This window comes from Coenobita brevimanus, chromosome 69 (assembly GCF_032717465.1).
Source record: "Coenobita brevimanus isolate Jiangsu-jjx chromosome 69, ASM3271746v2, whole genome shotgun sequence".
In the NCBI taxonomy this organism is placed as follows: Eukaryota; Metazoa; Arthropoda; class Malacostraca; order Decapoda; family Coenobitidae; genus Coenobita; species Coenobita brevimanus.
This window is the reverse complement of record NC_137022.1, coordinates 25,478,827-25,502,138: the sequence shown is the minus strand read 5'-3', so window position 1 is coordinate 25,502,138 and position 23,312 is coordinate 25,478,827. Positions and strand designations below refer to the sequence as shown.

The window sequence follows — 23,312 nt, the reverse complement described above, 5'->3', positions numbered from 1 at the left end:
TGCGAGTTTATATGGTCCTACATTTGACCTCATAAATCTCTTTAAAAGTCTTAATAAAAGAAATGAACAAGATTTCAGGGGCTATTGGCCTCAGAAATAGTTGTGCCAAGTTTACGGCAAACTGGTGAGAGTGAAAAAGCATTTGGAGGAAGAGCAGAGGAAATATAGTAGCTATCCACATTTTTCTGTGAAGACCTAAATACTGGGGGACTGTCGTCCCATTCATAATTCCTGCCTCAAGTATACTACAGTTAGGGTACACTTACATGCTTCTGTGCAAAGGTTTTAAGAGGTTGATGAATGGGATGAGTACGATTGAAAAATAGTAAGAGGAAACCACGAAAGTCGAATTATCAAAAGAATGCCATAATAACCATAAGTCTGAAAGATGTTACAAGACATATAAAATATATGAGTAGCACTGAGAAAGCAAAATTAACATCTATCCATCCATCATCCAATCCTATGTTGCCCCATGAGAAGTGTAGGTGCCCAGGGCAAAATTACTTCTTTTGAAATTTTCATTCTGGTTCTGTCAGACAAGTTCATCCAATTAAAAGTCCTCCTGTAGCAGCGTGATTAGAAGCAAGCTATAACCCCTTCAATACAATTACATCTCTCTTGTTTCATTCTTGCGACTGCCAGATTATCATACTCGCCTTAGGGGCCAGTACTCGAACTTGAACGGGAAAAATGTTTGCTACTGATGGGTCTTTAATATCAGTGCCATGAGATATATACAAATACAAGAAATTACATCCACACAATGAAGCTGTGTTCATTGTAAATATAAAATTTTAGTCTGACTTGGACCCTCTTCTGGGATGTGTTCATACTCACTACTAACCTTATCTAAAATGAAACCAGTGTTCACTACAAACCTTATCTAAGGTGCAACTAGAGTTCTCTACAAACCTTATCTAGGGTGAAACCAGTGAAGGCATGGATACCAAACATCTCCCTGAGTGTGTCCTCATATGCAGTGGACTCCAGATTGCCATCTAGTACATTCTTCACCATGTCCAGCATCGCTGGGTAGTAGTCCTCCACTGCTATCTCCGCTGTGAACACAATTATTACCATTCCTTCATTACTAGCATATTACAGTGGGGTGGGCAGCACAAAGTACATGTAATGGTAATAGTAGTTGTAGCACTAGGTTCAGCCGCAATGTGAACTCAATGGATTACGGGTCGAAGCTGCCTTTCCATGACAATCCACCATCCTCATTTCAAAGGATGGAAAGGGAATATCTGAAAAACCAGGCAGCTCCACCGACCATTCATTACAGTGCCACCATGCGAAGATGTCCCTCTCCAGCATCACAATGCACAGTGGTCGTCATCATCAAACAACTGTATCTTTTCAATGGAGGAAAGCACAGGAGCATAAAATACAGAGACAACACCTGGTGCATCAGAGCACTCATCAAAACTCAAATACTATCAACCTTATCCTATTTCTCACAAATAAATGAAGTAGGTAGGATTCAGAAACAGTAAAATAGGCTTTACAGCCATCATTCAAGCTTTCAAAATTAGGAACTGGATCTAAAGCAAAATCAGCAGGGATACGTATAATAGAGCTGCCAATGACGACGACAATGCAGTTTTAAGCCAAAACTCCATTCTTGCATAACTCTGGTGTTCTTCCTATTTTGAGGGCTTCACTGGAGCAGTAACGCCCTTCCTGCATAACTCTGGTGTTCTTCCTATTTTGAGGGCTTCACTGGAGCAGTAACGCCCTTCCTGATTTCAATCAATAGTTCATGGGCAGAATCATGTATCCCTTTTGATCTATACCATGCATCCTTAGACCACTATATTTCATAAACTATCTATTCTATGCATATATCACCTTAACACTTTCCCACTTATATAAAGAATGTGATTCCAAAAACAGAACAGAAAGAAGAAAACATACAAGCCACAGTGTCAAAAAGGCACTCAGTGAAACAATATACAAGTAATTTATGCTCACTCTTAGGCTTGAGGCGGAGGGCAACTGCAGTGGCCTCCTTGCGGTCCCGCTTATCCCTGGCCTCATCGGCAGCAATACGCACTGCTCGCTCATACATGGTAGTGAGGCGGCAGCACAGGATCTGGTGTAGCCGCAAGAACAGGTACCAGTTGTTGTTGCACATGAACAATCGATACTCATCATCCTGAAAACAAAGTAAGCATTTGTCACAATATACCCCGAGATTGATGCATGCAAGCAGGAACATGCAGCAAAACAAAGATTACTAACACATGACTTCATTTAGCTTAGGACAACTTTCCTATCCTCTTAGGGTTCATGTCTGGACTAGTCAACATGCTACAGATCTTTACACTGTAAGCATAAGCTATTCATGTTACCCTACTGCAGTGTATACATGGTGATAAGAAAAAAGCAAAGGCTAGTATTCTCACCGGCAATATGTTTCCACTGCCATGGATACCAGGCTCCTCCTTGATCTCCATCTTAATGTCACACGGTTCTGTTTTTATGTTCGTCTTCTCGTCCTCAGTTGCATCTCCATTTATCGCAGTCTTTCCCTTACCCTCTTCTTTGGTCTTGTTGTTGTTGTTGTTATTGTTGTTATTGTTATTATTATTATTGTTCCCACTGGAGTCCCTGTTTATTTTCAGATCTCCCTCCTTTTCCAACTCTATCCCCCTGTTCCGCGTTTTCCGCTTATTCGTGTTGCTGACCGTGGTGGTGGTTGATGTGGTAGTGGCGGTGGTTGTGGTACTGGAGTTTGTGGTGGTGTTGGAGGATAGTGTGGAGTTTGTGGTGGTGGATGTGGTGGTGTTTGTGGTGGTAGTTGTGTTGTTGTTGGTGGTAGGGGTGGTGGACCCAGAGGGTTGCTTACACTCCCGCCCCCTCAGGTCTCTCCGCCCTCCTCCACCTTCACCTTTCCCTTCACTCTTGTGGTCTTCTTCCTCCTCTTCCTCTTCTACAAAGAAAAGTAGTGATTACTCAACTAGAATAGTTTTCAGTTTTACACTGTTTTCTACATAGCTTGGCTAGATGCATTCACTATGAAAAGTATTGGAAATATTCTCAATTCAAACCACTTACAAAATTTCTCCTACTGTTGAACACACAAACATATACAAGCTTTCAATAACCATGTCTCTACAGACCAAACAGTACATTTCCACCTTCCACATACTACCCTACATGAATATATCACATCCTTGGCCATTTGAATCCTCCAACCATAGAGCATACTCACACAACAGCCAACATATATTCTTCTTTATAGGGTTGTGTTGATGTCATGATCCCTTTCCAAATTATAACAACTTTATACACCTCAAACAAACCCCAAACCACCCCTACTGAAACAATGCCTGTAATTCAAAACACCCACTATCTACATGCACCTCATTCACATATAATTATTTGACTAATATTTCACACATCATCCCCAGTGGCAACTAGTTCATTTAACAGAATTCATCCATCCATCCTTCATCGAATCCTACATTGCTCCATGAGAAGCGTAGGAGCCCAGGGTTAGGCAGCTGGTCCCGACATTTAAGATGAGAGTGAACAGTTTTAATGTAAGAAAATTATTAAAACTTTAATATTGGGTAACAACAATAACTATTCCTAAATAATCTGACACTCTTATAAAAGCTATCCCTCTTCCTCTTTCCAGGTTTCTGAACTGTCCATTACCTTTATTCCAACCACCAGTTATCCTTCCTAACTCTCCATAACCTCCACCTCCACCAGCTACAAACCACCCACATTCTTACTTTAGTCAGTCTGTTCCCATCTGATGGAACTGGGCCACTCACAAATTGAATTCTATGTTGTAGCTGCATGAAACTGGATGAGCCTTAGGCAGGAAAAAAAATCTCACTGATTGCTAGTAGCAAAAGTCAAACCGTTCTATCTGACTACACCTGATCAACAACTACACTACCGTGGGGTCAATTATCTTTGTTGGGTTAAGGTAAATGTGCTATAAAACCGTCTAACTCCAACACTGACATACACTCAACCCCTTGCAACCTTTCATTAACAAACCATCTCTGGTAACCATACATGACCTCCACTGCATGACAAACCAAACAACCATCCATCCTGATTTTCCATCACAACTGTATTACTCTTGAACATTAATCATCATAAATACCCTAACCATCCTTCCTGACATGGAGAAATAAATAAATAATAAAAAATAAAGGCAGTCATTTGTTTATCAAGTATTAGCTCTTCCTAAGGAATTCACTAACACTCTACACTCATTTACACTTTTACAATGACAAGAATTGTGACATCGCTAATGTGCAATATTCAATACAAACTAAAAACAGCAATTAAACCCTATAAATTGTCCACAATACCACCTATCCCCAAATCGTTGCTTCTTGCAAAGAGAAAGGCTTTGAGCTACCCGTAAATATTCAACATAAGTTAACTGCCTCATGAATATTGGCAATTTATTATATAACCTACAGGCTGTATAGGAAAAAGACCAACCAGAGAAAACGACTGATGAAAAGCTGCAGGCTCATCGAGGCACATGGAATCATCTTCACTTATCATCACACACGGGCATGCTGAGTGAAGTTTTAATTCAGCAAGTTACTTTGGTTCGCCAAATCTAAGAACCTTGAAAGTAATCCATCCATCCATCATCCAATCCTATGCTGCTCCATGAGGAGAGTAGAAGCCCAGGGCTAAGCAAGTTGGTCCTGACGCTTAAGATGAGAGTGACCAGCCTCACTCATCTCTGAGTGGCATTACATGAGCAACAAACCCCAACCACCCCTTAGATATAAACCTACACAGACTCCATCCGACTTGAGTGCTTTAATTATCCACTAGACCACCAGGCGCCATAATTTGGTTATATGGTTACCACACAGCGTAATAAATGGTTTCCCATTGAACAGGAAACCATTTGGCTTGTCACTCAGTGTAGATTCACCAACTGGCAGATGGAAGAGGAAAGAATAAAGGAAAGAAAGAAGAGGGAGTGTAAAGTCACCAGTAGGCAGGAGGAACAGGAATGAATGAAGGAAAGAAAGACATAAGAGGAAAGAAGGAAAAGAGAAAAAGGCAGACATCCAAAGCAGCACTACATCAAGTGAGTGGATAGTGAGTGTCCCTGCTTAACAGTTTAAAATTCAGTTCTAGCCTTTACTGGCAACCAGTGCAACTCAATTAGAAATGAGATGGTCAGAGTTCTTGGGGGAGCCAAAGATAGGCCTTGCTGCTCTACTCAACACAGAATGAACCTTCTTTTATTATTTTATTTGAGAGTTCTATCCATAACAAAACACAATAATCAACATCAAACAAGTCTATAACAAGGACCAATGTTTAGAGTCGATGACTATTCAGCAGCTTGCTCTTCAAGTACAAATTTCTGATGTGCAGATTACAACATCTGACAACTTGATTAATATGTACTTTATAATTTAGTTCTGAATTAAAATATACACCCAAGTTTTGGACAAAACTAGCCAGACAAAGTTGTGACTTGTCAATCTGCAGAGCCACGGTATTACCAGCCTCACCACCCCCCTTGTTTCCTTGAGTAATGATTATATCTGCTTTACTATTATTCAGCTTAAGTCTCCTCTTTGCCATCCACGTTTTAATATTGGTCATCAGAGATTACAATTTATTCTTGGTATCAATAATGTCTGTCATCTTAACACAGAGCTAAGTGTCATCACCATACCAAAGATACAACACCACAAGTGCTTCAAGAAGAGACAATAAACTACTCATATAAACTGTTATTAGAACTGGAACTAAAACAGATCCTTGAGGAACACCAAACAGAAGGTGAACTGAGCATGAGTAAGTGTTTTCCACAACTACTCTCTCACATGTCTTTTTTTTTTTAATGTGGGGAAGAAGGAACCAAAGGGAATGAGCCCGCAAAACTGTTCCTTTCAAGAGAAAAACAAAACACAAGAGAGAACCAAATTCAAGATCCAATCATTTTGAGACGCCTTGACACACTGCGTTTGAAAGACTGGAGTTCATAGGAAGCAGGAAATACAGACAGAGGGAGACAGCTCCAGAGTTGACCTGTAGCATAAATGAAGGACTGGGAGTAACGGTTAACTCTTGCATTAGAGAGTTGGACAGAGAAGGGGTGAGAGTTTGCTGCTAGACAGGTTCAACGCGCCTGTCGTAGAAGTGGAGGAATGCATGCAGACAGTTCAGAGGAACAGTGACCATTGAAGCAGCGATAGAAAAGAGATAAAGATGCAACAGTGCAGCGAAGAGACAGAGGTTGAAGGGAGTCAGTAAGAGGAGGAGAGTTAATGAGATGAAAAGCCTTTGACTCCACCCTATTGAGAAGAGCTGTATGTGGGGAGCCTCACCACACATGAGAGTTGTACTCCACACAGGGGTGGATAAAACCCCTGTATAGAGTCAACAATTGTGCAGGGGCAAAGAAGGAACGGAGTCGGCTTAGCACACCCAATCTTTTGGAAGCAAATTTTACAAGAGATGTAATATGATCCTTCCAAGACAAGTCCCGAGCAAATGAAACCCCAAGCATGTTCAACGATGATGCAGGATTAAGTTGAGTATTATTAAACATAAGTGGGTATACCTGTGGAAGATTTTGTCGGGTTGGTAGGTGCAAAAACTGAGTCTTTGATGCATTAAAAACAACCAGATTATTTTTACCCCAGTCAGAGATATGAGCCAAGTCAGACATTCGGTGTGCCATAGCCTCATCCCTTGCCTGTTGAAGTAACTGCTGAGATGGACATTGTGGGAATCGAATGGAAAGGTGAAGGGTGGAGTCATCAGCGTATGAGTGGATAGGGTTAGATGTACAGCTTAGAAGGTCATTGATGAATAAAAGGAAGAGAGTTGGTGATAGGACAGAGCCCTGAGGAACATCACTGTTAACAGATCTAGGAGAAGAACGATAGCCGTCTACAACAGCTGCTACAGAACGTACAGAAAGGAAGCTAGAGATGAAGGCACAGATAGAAGGATAGAAACAGTAAGAGGGCAGTTTGGAAATTAAAGATTTATGCCAGACTCAATCGAAAGCCTTTGAGATGTCAAGTGCAATGGCAATGCTTTCACCAAAGTCCCGAAAGGAGGATGACCAGGAGTCTGAAAGGCAGGTGAGAAGATCGCCTGTGAAGCGTCCCTGACGGAACCCATACTGACGATCAGAAAGAAGGTTGTGATAGGAAAGATGCTTTAAAATTTTTCTATTAAGAATAGACTCAAAAACTTTTGAGATACAGGATGTTAAAGCAATTGGACGATAGTTAGAGGGTTGGGAATGGTCACCCTTCTTTAGGACCGGCTGAATGAGAGCAAACTTCCAGCAAGAAGGAAAGGTATAAGTTGACAGACAAAGGCGAAAGAGTTTGCCTAGGCAGGGTGTAAGCACAGAAGTACAGTTCTTGAGAACAACAGGAGGGACTCCGTCAGGCTCATATGCCTTATTAGTACTGAGGCCAGCAATGGCAGAAAATACATCAGCTGAAGAAATTTTAATGTTAGCCATGAGGAAGTCAGAGGGGGGAAGTGATGGAGGAACAGCACCGGAATCATCTAAGGTGGAATTGGAGGAGAAAGTCTGAGCGAAGAGATCTGCTTTATCAGTAGAAGAAATAGCTACAGAGCCATCAGAGTAGAAAAGAGGAAGGAAGGATGATGAGGTAAAGTTGTTAGAAACGTTTTTGGCAAGGTGCCAGAAGGAGCAAGAAGAGTTCGAGTTAGAGAGTTGAGAGCATTTTGTACAGATGAAATTATTCTTAGCAGAGCGAAGAACAGACTTAGCACGATTCCGGGCAGAAATGTATAAAAGATGTGATTCAGGGGTGGGTTGGCTCCGGTACCTTTTGTAGCCCCTCTGACAGATATGACTTAAAGAGTAGAACAGCATCATCATGGATGCCATAAAACTGGAGGTCATTTAGCAATAGTTCATACTCTACTGGGTCAAACCCACAGGAAGATCCAACAGAACTAAGAGAGAGGTCAACCTGCTGCAGGTGGTCTGATCCAAGTCATCATGAATATTCATTAGTGCAGTTTCAGTCGAGTCGTACTTCCTATAGGCTGACTGAATGGGAGGAACAGGTCATCATGAATCTTCATTATTGCTGTTTCGGTTGAGTGGTATTTCCTATATGCCAACTGAATGGGAGGAAGAGCTCTGTTTTGTTCCAGTGCAGGTACAAGTTGATCTAGCATAGCTCGTTCAATAATCTTGGATATGAATGACAAACTGGAGACAGGATGAGAGTTTAACTTGCTCTGAACATCAAGACAAGGCTTCCTAAGCAGGGGCAGAAGCAAGGCACATTTCTTGGACTGCACAAAATAACCTTCTAAGAAGCATCTGTTTACCACAATTATTCCTCCCCCTGACCATCTTTTCCTTAAGCATCATCTATGAATGAGATGAGGTAGGATCCACAAGAAATGAAAGAGAGAGAGAGGACAAAACTGGGAGAACTATCAACAGAATACCCAGCTCTTCTAATGGGAGAACTATCAACATAATACCCAGCTCTTCTACCAGGGGAACGATCAACAGAATACCCAGCTCTTCTAATGGGAGAACTATCAACAGAATACCCAGCTCTTCTACCGGGAGAACTATCAACGGAAGACCCAGCTCTTCTACCTCTACTGCGACCAAATAATCAACAATCGTATGCAACAGCTCTCCATCGTAATAAGCTAATTTCCATATGATTTTTCTTGTATAATCAAAGCAACCACTTCTACACTTCCATAAAATAAAATCAAGAACAAGCAATCCTCCAACATTTCCTTCAATTTCCCACCACAAATATAACAATATTAACCTTCCAAACCTTCTCACTGCATTTTAACCTTCCACAACAGCTGTATTACCAATCAGCCATTCCAACCTTCCACCACACTAGTACAAGTCCTACAATTCCTTCTCGCTACATCTTAACCTTCCACCATGTTCCTACAACCATCCACCCACTCTAACCTCCCACCATATTCAAACTAACTTTCCATAGCTCTTATCATAATTTTTACCTTCTATCATATTCCTACAACTATCCACTCACTCTAACCTCCTATCACACTCAAACTAAGCTTCCAAATCTCTCTAATCATAATTTTAACCTTCAACCACACTTGCACCAACCTTCCAAATCCCTTTCATCATCAGACATCTCCTGCCGTGTGTGGAAGAGCAGGTCCGGGATAAAATGTCTGACTATCTGCTTGATCTTTGCCTTGTCCTCCTTGTGGTAGGTAGTCTGACGCTTGACATGGTGGATGATGAGCCCGGCTGCGTCATCTAGGATGGACTTGTCGGGGTAGTGGAGGACCAGGTGGGGGCCTGTGATCACCTCCCCACTCTCCTCTGCCTGTTCATGCCGCTGTGAAAGAATGTTGATTTTCATCATCATTCATCATCTAATCCTGCGTTGCTCCATGAGGAGCACAAGAGCCCTGGGCTAGGCAAGTTGGTCCTGAAATTTAAGATGAGGGTGACCAGTCTCACTCATCCCTGAGTGGCATTACAAGAGCAATAAACCCTAACCACCCCATGGATATAAATCTTCATTGGCTCAATCCGACTGGAGCGCCTTAATTGCCCACTAAACCTCCATGCTCCAATCAACAAATAATGCCTGACAACAATTCTTGCAATGTAACAATGATAACACTTCCATGATCAATGAAACCCTACTTCTTGCTGATAAATGGTGTAGGCAGGATTCAGGAATACTCTAACAGCAAGAAAAACAGTAGGAGAACTATCAATACAGTGCCCAGTGAAACAGGCCACACGTTTATCAACTTGGCATTAACACCATTTTTTTTTTTTGGGGGGGGGGGGGGGGTCCATTTTAGATAATTAATACTTTTCTCCCCTCCCCCCCCTTTTTTTTTTTTTTTTCCAAATAGCATTCAAAGTGCAATGAGTCAGATGCATACATTCAATTTTCATCAATCAAACCTATTATCAACACTTCTTTAATAAGAGTAATTTAAGCACAGCTACTCCTCACCCTGCCCTAGGGTGGGAAAGGAGATCTGGATGATGATGACAATGACGATGATGATGATGATGATAACTAGACACATTATGCACTGACCTCATCGAAAAGAGTTTCTATGTCATTAAGAAGACTCTTGGAGCGGATGGTTTTGACATCAGTCTGCTTGAAGGTGATGCCCTGGTGGTCGAGGCTCTTTAGGTAGTACTTCTCATTCTGTTCCCGCCAGATCTTGTTGAACCCTTTCTGTGCTTCCCGCCACTCCTCATCCTGGGGGAAGCCATGAGGGGCAAAGTTAGTTGGCAGGGTTGAATACTGGCCAAGGATTTACTCATTTACAACTTACTGGAAAACCATGACAAATTTAAGAGAATAAACCCAAATGTTTGAAGAGAAATGCAGTTCAAGGAAAATAATATTAGTCTTACTGTAGGATTACTAGAAAAGGAACTGAAAAACTGTAGCCACAGCATGTCACCTAGGTTTCAAAAGAAGTGCAGTTTATGGAAAAATACCAATCTCACTCTAAGATTATTAAAAAGAAAAAAGAAAAATTATACAGTGTATGTCAGGTTTCAATACCTTGATTTGTTCAACAGGACAAATTAAAGTACTGTACTCAATGGTCTTTGAAGATATACATTAACATTAATATTGCTGTACCATAACATTAACCACATAAGGAGGTGGCCAAAATTCATATGAAAGACCTGGATTAGAACTTATCTTACATGAAAATGCTAAGAGAAAGAGAGAAATGAGAAAAAGGGACAGAGAGGAGATGAAATACCGTAATCAAATCACACCTCACATCACTCACCTTGGCTTTTAACCTACGAAGAACAAGAGGAACTGCCACCACTGGATTCTTCTTCAGCCCATCAATAATATCCGGCGCCTTGTCTCCATATATTCTCCGGATGGTCCTCTGGTGTATGGTTGGGGAGTTGCCACCCAGGGAGTCGTCCAGGCGAAACCGTGCTGCCTCCTCTGGGCTCATTCTCTGCAATTTCTTGTGTACTCCCTCCAGCACTCGCATAGTTGCAAGGTTCGTTTCAAGGACAACATCAAGCTAGGAATGCAAAAGTAATATTATCATCCTCACTCTGTCTTCCATATTGACAATCATCATCACTACCCTGATCCCTCATATCGAGCTGAGGCTGCAGTACAAATATTATCATCCAATCACTACCCTGATCCCTCACATCAAGCTGAGGCTGCAGTACAAATATTATCATCCCATCACTACCCTGATCCCTCACATCAAGCTGGGGATGTAGTACAAATATCATCATCCCATCACTACCCTGATCCCTCATATCGAGCTGGGGATGCAGTACAAATATTATCATCCTCCTTCTAACCATTCAGCATATTAAAATTTATCACCATTATCCTAACCCCCCATACTGAGCTGGAGATAAGGAATAGGTATCACCCTCATTCAAACCATTCAGCATATCTATACAGTAGCCACCATGAATATTCTAACCCCTCCATGTCAAGCTAGGGACATGGTACAAGTATTTTCTTTCTCATCCTAGCCACCCAGCATATCTCTGAAGTCATCATTATTATTCTAACTCATTTTCAATTACTAAATGGAGTGGATATGATTCAGATGTAAGACAAGAAGGCAACAAAAGTACAGTAATCCCGCATTTTTGGCGGATTTTTTGTCTACGGTTTTGCCCTCTCGCGGATTTTCTTAGCATTAATAAGTTCAACTAAAATATCCTTGAATATACAGAAAAAAAAAAAATTGAAATTCCCGCAACTTCCAATTGTAGCGCGGTAAACTCACGCCACCCTCTGTCCCTTTCCCGCGGCCCCTCTGCCAGTGTTACCATATCTAGCATAATTTTATTCTTTTAGCATAATTTTGATAAAATTTTCGAGTCTGGAATATTTTTTAGCATATTAGAAGTTTTAGCATCATTCTAGTATAATTTAGAATGGAATGGAATATTTTTGGAATAATTTTATAAAAGCTACAAATCAGAGAGAGAGAGAGAGACGAATAAGGTAAGAAGATGTAAGGTTTGAATAGTTGGTTACTTTCAGTTTGGGCTTGGTTGGGTTGGATTAGGTTGGGTTGGATTAGGTTAGGTTAGGTTTTAGGTTAGGTTCGGTTTGGTTCGGTTAGGTTTGGTTAGGATAAGTTTGAGCTTTGTATTTTACCCATGAAACCTAGGTTTTTCCGATGGATTTTGGTATGATTCATTCGATTTTCAGCTTCATTTCAGTCGGAAATGACCATTTTCTGTGTTTCCCCCCCTCCCTATAACCCCCGATTCCCCAAAGCTCCCCCATTGTTGCAGGGGGATGGGGGGGGGTCATATATCAAAATCTGGTTATTTCCGACGGAAATGATGCTCAAAATCGAATGAATCACATCAAAATCCATCAGAAAAACGTAAGTTTCGTGGGAAAAAGCAGTATGGGCAGAAAACCGATATTTACCCTCTTACTGTATGTAGGTTCATTTTAATATTTTCATAGTAAACAGTACATAATTAATATGTAGCATGAATATGTATAGAATTTTATTATTTAGCTTCAAGTTAGCATAATTCATTTTTTACTTGGAACAAATTTGCTCAATCTAGCATAATTTTTTCACTGCCCTAGCATAATTTCGTTGTTTGGATATGGCAACACTGCTCTCTGCCCCACATTCTTCAGTCAACGCCTGACTGCCTCACGTGTTTGGTGTTCTTGTAACTGCACTATGATACGAGCCTCTTGCCTCCCACTTGCTTTCCACATGGCCCCAGGACGTAAGCCAGCCTCACCAAAGGCTAATAATACAATTAGTAAACACTCCAAAGTGACAAAACGATCAAGAAAAGTTATGACAGCAGAGAAAATTGTGTTACTGGACAAGCTAAGAAGCGACCGTGCGAGTGTTTGCTATCACCAGTTAATGCATGTTTTCATTTTGTACTGTTTTGTGAATGTGTAGATAATTGTGTATTACAGTACGGTGTTTACGTTTTTCCTTCATAATGGAGTATGTGCTTTCAATCTTGTAAGAAGGTATTTCGGGATGAGTATGGAGGTTTCAGGACAATTCGCAGTCACAACAAACACAAGATAATTCGCCTTCATTAATGAAGATAGCTATGGGTGACGCTAGAATATAATTCAAAGGCGACTACAGCGAGGAAGAAACAAGTTAATTATTGACTAAAGGTGCAACTAGTAAATAATATCCAGAACCTACGCTACTGAACATAGACTTTGCTGGATCCCGGATCCCCCTGAAATATAGTTATTAAAGTATTGATTAATTAATAATAAGTATATTTATAAAAGTATTGATTAGTATATTTATAAAATGGCGGGGAATCGTCCAGGGTGAGAATTGTTCTGAAGGGGAATCGTCCATGTTTTGACGGGGAATTGTCTGACGGCGAATTGTCTCGCAATCAGTATGGACATGGACTGTGTGATGGGCAGCATGGTGGACACAAGTGCAAGATTCAATTGTTAATAGAGTATTCGCGGATTTAAATTTTCGCGAGGGTTACAAGAACGTAACTACCGCGAAACATGCGGGATTACTGTATAAGTGAGATATCCAGTGAAAGTACAGTACAGTGAGTCCTTGAAATACGAAAACTCGAAGTACGAAAGCGATAAATGTAGGACAAATTCCACAATACGAAAGTACCTGTCTCCATGGTACATGAAAAACGATTCAAGAGGAAATACAAAAAATTCAAAATGGGCTCCTCTCCTCTCAGCTTTGCTGTACGTTACACTGTTTTTCACCATTCTTCACCTTTTCGTATTTTCAACATGCCTCCCAAGCACCCTGCATCATCTCCAGCATCCAGGGAACCAGCTGCAAAGAAGAAACAGCATCGTACTCTCACTCTTGAGAGGAAATTGGAAATAATAAGACGCCACGAGGAGGGGCCAGGAGTCTTGGAGATTGGGCGAGCTTTAGGCCTTGCACCATCAACCGTTGGGACTGTGACAAATGTACAAAAAGATGGCCACCTCCTTCTCTTCATCTTCAGCTGCCAGCCAAGCCATGAGGACCCGCAGCTTTCGCATGGACTTAGTGCCATATCGACACGAAATCTCCAGCCGCAGCACAGGTCTATATTTAACTGTACACTGTACTAATAATACAGTAATTAGTTGCATGTTTTATTTTTTTATGTCTGTACAATAGTATAGTACTGTATACGTGTATTGCATACTTCTAAATAGGAGGGGTAAAGTTTTATTGGAGGGTCCAATGGGGTCCTGGAACACATTCCCCCTTTTATATGTATATTTCAATGGGGAAAATCATTTCGATATACAAAATTTCGGATTACGAAAGTTTTTTTTTTTTTGGTCCCTATCCCTTTCGTATTTCGAGGACTCACTGTATGCCCTTGTTAAGCATCACAGCTTCTGATGTTCTGTTAATTACATAAATATTGTCAAGCAAATCTCCACTGCTACCTGTACAGTTCTGTCTACGTCCCCCAATTTACACCACTAACTTTATGGAAATATACACCTCTGAATTATATTGAGAAATGACTGCCTTCATTCACTCATCATTCAAGCTTTTAAAATTCTCTGCTCAAACTTATCATCATCATCATCACCAAACTTGTCAACACTCTAAAAAACAATCTTAATTTCAAAGCACACTCATCTAAGTAACTCACCTCAAACCTCTCATCCTCACAGCGGTAGATGTACTCCTCATACTGCGTCTTGCGAGAGGTGACAAAAGTGGAATCCTCAGACCAGGAAGGGAAGGATACCCAAGTGTCATTGAGCACCTCCCGACACAGGCTGTTGCGGCCTGAGCACTTAGGCTGAGGGTATGACTTAGGTAACGCACAGTACGATGCTCCCAGACGCTTGCAGGTTGTGTAATCTGCAGGCATAAAGAAAAAAACACAATTATCTACAGGTGATGCTGAAGAGGGACACCTTCATGTAGTGGTACCCATATAACCCTGTCTCCAAGTAACTGGTTGGTAATACAAATGTCCCTCAACTCCCACCCTATCTTCTGAAACGAAGGTGGTGGACTGCAAGAGAATGACAACTTCGGCCTGCAGTAAACTAGGTTCAGTCAAATGGGCCTAGGGTTGCAACTACAAACTACAGGTACTTTTAACATTACTGGTAAAACACTCATGGTAGGCTGGGTAATACAACTTACTGTGTTCATGGAAAATGAAAAGGTTATCTGCCGCTGAGACATGAAAAGGTGCATACTTACCGATTTCCATGGCAAGGTCCCCACTGATCCTCTCCTGCTTAGCCACAGTTGAGGTGATGATGTCTGACGAACCCAGTGCACCCTCTCGGTACCCCACAAACTCCTGTACATAAAATTAATGTTTAAGTCCTTCTTAATGATAACCTACACCAAAAATGACCAAACTACATATGACAGTCCACAGCATATTACTGAAATAATGCCACTCTAAATTTCACTGTTATTTATAAAGCTGATCTACCAGTTTCCCCTCCATTTCACAGTACTGATTTAATGGAAACCATTGTCGCTGTCACTGTTAATCAACCCCAGTCTGGCTGGGCAAGCAGACCCATCAAATGCAGGAAAGCAACTGTCCCTGTAAGGTTGTCCTGTGCAGTGAACCGATGTTTAGTTAGGGCAGACAGCTCTTCATATCAGTTAGGCATGAGGAAAAGTGTGGAGGTTTTGGTTCCTGGATGGATGCCACATTTGCATGGCTCCACCCAGTTAGCATGGACACCATATCACCCCATTATATGGTTACTGCCCAGAATTGTAAATGGATACCTACATTACATGAAACCAATAGGTTTGTCATTCACTGTAGAATTGCCTAATGAGGAAGGAGTAATAAAAGGTGAGAGGAAGGAAATGGAGAAAGTGGATGAGAGGAGGGAAGACAGGGACAAAATGATAAAGGTGAACGAAGAAGTATGCAGCACTATATAAGTGGATGATGGCTGCCACCAACTACCATCTGGAAAACATGGCGATATGTTCAAACACATCCCTGACTTATGATAGGGACTGCCTGTAACTTGAGAAGAAATGGTTATCATATATTGTCTGCCGCACCTTAAACCACTTGAGGAGGTCAGGGAACTTGGCAAGGAAGGGATGAACCAGCTGGACAAGTTCAGCGCGAGTGATGATCTCTTCGTTGTACAGGGTGATGCAACGCAGGAAGTTGTGGTAGGTTTCCTCATGACGCAATGCTTTTCGCACCTGATGAAGATTCAATGAAAACAATGTGGTGAGATGAATATTAGAACTCAGAAGGCAATTAAGTGGGATTAATTACAGGTGAGTTGCAAGGGAAAGTGAAGGGGTGGTAAGTCACGAGTAGATGAGGGAGGAAGTTAAAAATGACATCTATATTATAATGATCGTTTCTGTATGATTGTTGCTTTGTTTGTCCATTTGCTACCGTAACACAGGAAAAACGGCACACTGTAGTGCAATTTCTGTCACAGCAAGGTATTGCTAAAATACTCCTTGAAGAATAACAATTTCCAGTCCAATCGAGCAACCGGTTCCTGAGTCATGACTCACTTCTTGAATTCTCAAAATAACTGTGTACAGGCCTGTGAAAACTAGGCAAATGCACTGCACTAATAAATATCCATATTTTTGCCAGCACTGACACCAATTTTTCATCATCATCCAGACCTCCTTTCCCACCCTAGGGTAGGGTGAGGAGTAGCAACATCTAGACAGCCCAAGTCTGCCCAATCCAATGGGCCACACTTCCATTCACTCATCATCCAAGCTCCTGGAATCTTGGCTCTATCTGATACACCAGAAACATTCACATTCTGTGGCTTCACATAAAAGTATCCGATAGAGTCAATCCGGACGCTGTCATGTTAAAAAGGGGTGCCAAATCCCTGATCATGCACTTCTTCATTTTTTGAAGTTTCAAAAATCACTTTTTTTTTTTTTTTTTACCAATGTGAAGAGAATCGTCTGGAGCACCTGGTAACATAATTTTTAGCTTCCTAAACCCACCCTATAATTTGTAATGAATCGCAAGAAAAATCGTAAAATGACTGCGCACACACCTGTGGAAACTAAGTAAATGCACTGCACTAAAAAAATAAAACAAAATAAAATAAAATAATAAAAAAGTTTGCCGAACCGGTTTGGAATGACCAGAAATATGTAATACGAACAAAATTAGTACATATTATGGGAAATTTTATATAAAAAAGTTATTATGAAAGCAGAACATTGCACAATATTTGTAAGAGCAAGGGACTGTTAAATGCTCTAACTTGAAGAATAAAACAATTTCCAGCCCAATTGGGCCACCTGTTCCCGAATTATGACTCATTTCTAAAAACAGGGAGTGACGACATCAGGCAGAGATCACTAAAGGCGGCCTCTCAGTGAGTTCAAATAAAAGAGAATGGAGAGGGACCAAGTTATGCAAGAGGAAAGCAAAGGGAGTGTAAGTACAGAAGACGAGAGTGGAGGAAAAGGGAGTTAGATAAAAGTGGAAAGGTTTAGGAGAAAAATGACATGATCTTTTTCTTACATCTGCATAAAGGGGCAGAGATGACAGTAAGAGAATGGAGTGATGGGAAAGATGAGTTAATAAATGAAGGATGGGAGGATGATGGAGGGAGAATTACAAGTAAATGGCAAGGGGATAATATATGACAGAGTTGAAGGGGTGGAAAGTTGCACATGAAACAGTTTGGAAGGTGAGATGAGCAGCAAAAGAAAAGAAGGAAAAGAGATGTGTGTATGTGGAGAGAGAGAGAGAGAGAGAGAGATGAAGGGAGTGAAGGGGAAAGTGTCTAGTAGAGCACTGAGGGGAATGAATTAGGCAGCCGGGTGTGGATAGCATTAGGAAGGAAACAAAAAGGAGAAGACTGCAATCGTTTGAATATGGCGACAATGAATCCAAGGATTTAGGTGAAGAAACTTTGAGGCACCGGACTACTGATGGAGTGGGGGACTGAGGGAGACATGGAATGAGGTGGTGCATGCTGACCTTAGATCCCGATATATTATTACAGAGGTGGCACAGGGCAAAGCAAGATGTAGAAGTGCTTGCAAATTAACCTGTATGACCCATGTTTCAAGGAAAAGGACTAAAACTGACAATGATGATGGAATGTTTAAAGCCATGAGCTGTAAGGCATTATGCAGAGGGTGAAAAGATGCTAGCTCTCATACACACTCAAGAATGTGTACTCTGCAATCCCAAATGGTCACAGTGGCAACCTCTCTTCAGCTATACAGAAGATGGAAAGCACCTCCCCCCTCCACCCCCAAAAACTCAGCATGTACTGATCAAGGTATACCAATTAAACCCAGTCTACCTGAAGTTAAAAAAATCTCCACTTGTCTGGAGTTTCAAACCCATGCCTCCTGGATTAGTGGCCACTGACAGACACTGCAGATGGGTGAGTTTTGTAGGAGAGTTAAGGGACTGCATTAGGTTGGCAAGTTAGTGAAGCAAGTGGAGGGGAGAAGAGAAGTTAGGATAGGAGAGTGTAGGGCTAGTGAGTTATACAGGCAAGATGAGACGGAAAATGAGACATTAGAGTGTAAGACTGTGAGAGGGTGGGAGGGAATGAGGGGCACGGAGGTCTGTGGTGGAGCAGATTCATTTGTAAGACAGTTAAAATATGGAGAATCAAGAAACAATGGTAAATCTGGTTCTGGTAAAGTGGGATTGGGAGTGTGTGTGTGTGTGTGTGTGTGTGTGTGTGTGTGTGTGTGTGTGTGTGTGTGTGTGTGTGTGTGTGGGGGATGTGACACACGTAAAAACTTGTGCACACACACACAATGGAACAAGCTGAATGAAATAATCTGGTGATAGCATGAATACAATTTAAAAGGCAGTAGCTGAATAAATTATTCAGGGAAAAAAAAAAAAAAAAGTCACCTACATTGTGAACAGATTAAGCTACATGTGCCTCACCTTGTCAAAGAAGGCATACTCAGCCAAGGTGGCATACTTTCCAGCCTCAGCTGCACTCATGTCTTTCAAGTAGCCTAGCTTGGGCCTCTTGACAGGTGGCTGCTGGGCGTGAGGGTGCGGGTGGTGATGGGGATGGTGGTGTGGGTGTGGGTGGGTGGGGTGCCCCTGCGTGGTGGAGTGGGGTCGCTTCAGCTGGTGTCCAAACATGGGGGAGGTCTTGTTGGCTGCAGCATTGCCTGGTGGGCCCCCTCCACTGCCCCCACTTCCTGCCAGACTGCCCCCCACCCCTCCAACCATGTTGTTGCTGCTGTTGGTACCCCCACCGCCACCCGCACCACTCCCAGACCCCAGACCACATGGCACCCCACCCTTGAACCCTCCACCAGGCTTCTTGACGGAGGTGTGGTCGTTGCTCACCGACTTGTTGCTCTATTTAAAAAATACATAAATAAATAAAAAATATTAATAATCGTTGGTGTAATTAGGGCAGAATACATACCAACAATGACTCCATAAAACCTTGATTTACAATAGCACTACCCTACATGTAAAGTATCACGTGAAGTCACAAATGCACATCTCCGAAGAATCTAATTACACAACACATATAAAATTCCAATAAATTTTCTGCTATGGGGGGGAAAAAATAAAAAAAATAATAAACATGTTATAAAAAGCCGTGATTACTGAAAACTTCTGACTCCAACCTATTTAATACAAGCCTGGTTACATACCCCGTGATGGGTGCGGTACTGGTCCATGAAATCAGAGACGGCAGCCTGTGCAGCAGAGTTGTTGGTTGCATCAGGGAGGAACTGACCAAACTCCTGAAGTAAATCCTCTTGATTTTCAAACAGTTTGGCAACCTGGGAAAGGTACAATTTAATTATTATTATGAGCATTTCATCTCAATTTTTGTTAATTTCCTTGATTTGAACCACCATCATTTCAAGCATGTACTAGTAATTCCAACTATTTTTATATGGCAATGTACTTAGGATATCTGACCCTGGGAAGCCCATGGTGCTTAATGATGAATGGAATATTCTAGGCACAGAACATACTGTATGCTAGGAGGCACACATAATAGTTTTCTTGTAAAGTACCTGAGACTGATTACAAGTACTGTCATGAGAAATACAAAAAAATAAGGAAATGTCATGAAGCACATTTAGGGTCTGGGCAAATGCTGACATGCAGATAAATCAGTCCATCACTTTTTCTCTCTCTCTCTTTATGTTAAACAAACACAAGTGGTCCTACCTCATGTATTTTCTCATATGCTAGTTTCCACTACATTATTACCCAACACTCAACACAACCAATATTTAACCTACTCATAAAACACATTTACTCATCATGAATGTATTTCTAACAACACTCGCTTATCATCATCATCATCTCATCCCAGCCCCAAAATCCCCTTGAGAGAGAGAGAGAGAGAGAGAGAGAGAAAACCCTTATGCAGAACTATCAAATAAATGCTCAGTGAAATTGGCAAAATCAGCCAAGCCTTCAAAATAATTGCTCCATTAAGCAAAACAACCCTGGCAAAAACTTTTCCAAAAGTGCCCAGTCTGACAAACCTATGGTCAAGTGAGTTTAAATTATACAAACGAAGGATGACAACAGTAACAGCTGGCTTTCCATAAAGTGTATTATATCTCTAATGCAATCAATCATAATAAACATATGAGTGGTAGGTGGGGGCGCTCACCATCCACTCACTCGATGTACTGCTGCTTTGGGTGTCTTCCTTCTGCCTTTGGGTCACTCTACACTGAGTGACAAGCCAAATGGCCTCCTGTACACCAAGAAACCATTTACTATGCTGGGTGGCAACCACATAACCAAATTATGGTGCCTGGTGGTTTAGTGGGTAATTAAGGTGCTCCAATCAGATTGAGCCTGTGTAGGCTTATATCAAAGGGGTGGTTGGGGTTTATTGGTCACGTAATGCCACTCAGGGATGAGCGAGGCTGGTCACTCTCATCTTCAATGTCAGGACCAACTTGCCTAGCCCAGAGTTCCTACATTCTTTATGGGGTGACATAGGATTGGATGATGGATGGATACATTAACCTCTTCATTCTGATTATGTATTTATTTATTCTTACTATCTTCAAATAATTTTGTTCAGATCAGAAGTTTTTCAAATGGAGCGCTTAACTGTTGCCTTTGTTATTCCATTCCTTTTGAGAGAACTTTCCTGAGCTGAATGAAACTGCCTGGAGGTAGTAATAATGCAAGTAAACAGATGTCACCATACTGAAGAGGTTAAAGCACCAAATTAAGGGCTTTATGGGGCCTGAAGTGTGGCATGTGGGGAAGAGAATGGAGAATTGTGAGGGATTGACAAAGTAGGTGATTTGGTCAACATTGCCTTTCATTTATCATCCACTTCTTCACTTCCCTTCATTTATCATCCATTTCTTCACTGCCCAAGCAAGAGCCCTATAAAAAAACAAGGAAGAGAAGGAAGCAGCAATATATTCATCAGAAAGAATGGGCAAGTGTATAAAAGAATATGGGATGAGGGCATTACTACATATTATCAGGTCTTTTTGTAAGCATCAGTAAATAAACAAACTGAAAGTACTGTATAACAAAATATATCCACAAGTGGGAAGTAATGATGAGATTAATAATGAAGTACTAAATCAGAGACAACAAAGACCAGCATGACTTAAAATCCCTAAGTAAAGATGCTGATGTTGATGAACTGTTGAAACTACAAATACAGTACAAATATTGATGAACCACCAGACTTAAAACACTTGGCTATTCATGACTGGCGCTGACCTTGACAGCAGGTGTGCAGGCCATCACTCTATATCACCCTGTTCACCTGAGCTTCGTCCTGTCATTACAACATTCATGAATGCACTGCTTCGTTCTTGTTTCATTTACAGGTGCCTACTGTCTGAATCAGCAACATTATCACCATCATCGCTGTGACCTTTTATTTCCCATCTCAGGAAGGACTGTGGCAGAATCCAGAAAACAAGGAAAGATAAAGTATGCACCTGAGCTTCTTCCTGTCACAATATTCACTCATGGACTGCTTCATATTATGGTGCTTACTGTCTGAATCATCATCATCATCCTGACACCCCCACCCCACTTCCTTTTTTTTCCCCCTATCTCATGAAGGACTGCAGTAGGATCCAGGGAACAAGGAAAGAGGATGTACAAAAGTGGAAGAACTAAACTACCGACAAAACACCCAATGAAATACATAAGACTCTTAACACAGCATTCTGTATCCATCCAGCCATACATTGCCCCATAAGGAGCGTAAAAGCCCGGTACTAGGCTAGTTGGTCCTGACATTTAAGATCAGAGTGACTAACCTCACTCATCCCAGAGTGGCATTATGTGGGCAATAAACCCCAACCATCCCTTGGATATAAACCTACAAAGGCTCAATCCGATTGGAGCACCTTAATTACCCACCAAACCACCAGGCACCATAATTTGGTTATATGGTTACCACCCAGCATACTAACGGGTTTCCTTGTGTACAGGAAACCCTTTGGCATGTCACTCAGTGTGGCATCACCCATAAGCAGAAGGAAGGGGAAAGAATGAAGGAAAGACGGATGAGGATGGAAGGAAGAGAGGAAAGGACTGACACCCAAAGCAGCACTACACTGCGTAAGTGGATGGTGAGCACCTCACCTTAAAAAAAAAAAAAAAAAAAAAAAAAAAAAAAAAAAAAAGGATATATTACAAATACACCCATAAAGTCCAAAACACCTTAATTATTACTACTCATTACTGATCTGGAAGCCAGCTGCAGAGATGCAAAGTGTGCACAGTCATGTAACTCCATAAATTACTTACTATGCAAGGATTCAGTTTTAGCAACACTGAACATAACATGACACTGGTACAAACTGATTCATGGAGAAGAGTGTATGGGTTCAGTACACTTTCATCTATGCCATAATACTGTTAAACAGATGACCATCATCATGTCTAGCTCAGTTTTTCCCTTTTATATCCCTGCACAGTGAGAAATCAGTTTTACGAACAGAAGTAAATGTTAGCTTAAACTTAAAATTTCTTTGGGCATGTGGAGAGAATGGGGGATGATAACTGGATGCAAAAAGTGAGGTGTTACGTTAGGGGTAGAGTAGTGGGAGGTAGATCGAAAAAGACCTGGGACGAGGTCATTGAGTGTGACCTCAGGGTTAAGGGACTAAATAGGGTTGCCAGAGATCGAGCAGAATGGAAAGCAGTCATTAGGTGACCAAGGCTGAGGTATGCAAGCATGTCGGAGCTTTCAAAATCGAAAACGAAACATACACAAAACACTATAGTGTACAATGATTCATTACAAGCATTTACCCACTCCTGCTTCCAGTGACAA

At 41.4% G+C, this 23,312-nt stretch overlaps 1 protein-coding gene across 1 annotated transcript in view; it reads right to left on the bottom strand.

Annotated features, from left to right (window-relative positions):
* The window catches only part of LOC145406158 (paired amphipathic helix protein Sin3a-like), a 121,305-nt gene that overhangs the window by 24,151 nt on the left and 73,842 nt on the right, over positions 1 to 23,312 (bottom strand). Inside the window, exons 10-21 of the mRNA XM_080277354.1 lie at positions 19,672 to 19,803; positions 19,267 to 19,366; positions 18,938 to 19,185; positions 16,078 to 16,227; positions 15,241 to 15,343; positions 14,675 to 14,889; positions 10,816 to 11,067; positions 10,095 to 10,265; positions 9,134 to 9,371; positions 2,415 to 2,941; positions 1,981 to 2,164; positions 916 to 1,061 (exon numbers count right to left, since the gene is read on the bottom strand). Coding sequence (XP_080133480.1) covers positions 916 to 1,061; positions 1,981 to 2,164; positions 2,415 to 2,941; positions 9,134 to 9,371; positions 10,095 to 10,265; positions 10,816 to 11,067; positions 14,675 to 14,889; positions 15,241 to 15,343; positions 16,078 to 16,227; positions 18,938 to 19,185; positions 19,267 to 19,366; positions 19,672 to 19,803 — 2,466 coding nt within the window. The remainder of the gene's footprint in view (positions 1 to 915; positions 1,062 to 1,980; positions 2,165 to 2,414; positions 2,942 to 9,133; positions 9,372 to 10,094; positions 10,266 to 10,815; positions 11,068 to 14,674; positions 14,890 to 15,240; positions 15,344 to 16,077; positions 16,228 to 18,937; positions 19,186 to 19,266; positions 19,367 to 19,671; positions 19,804 to 23,312) is intronic.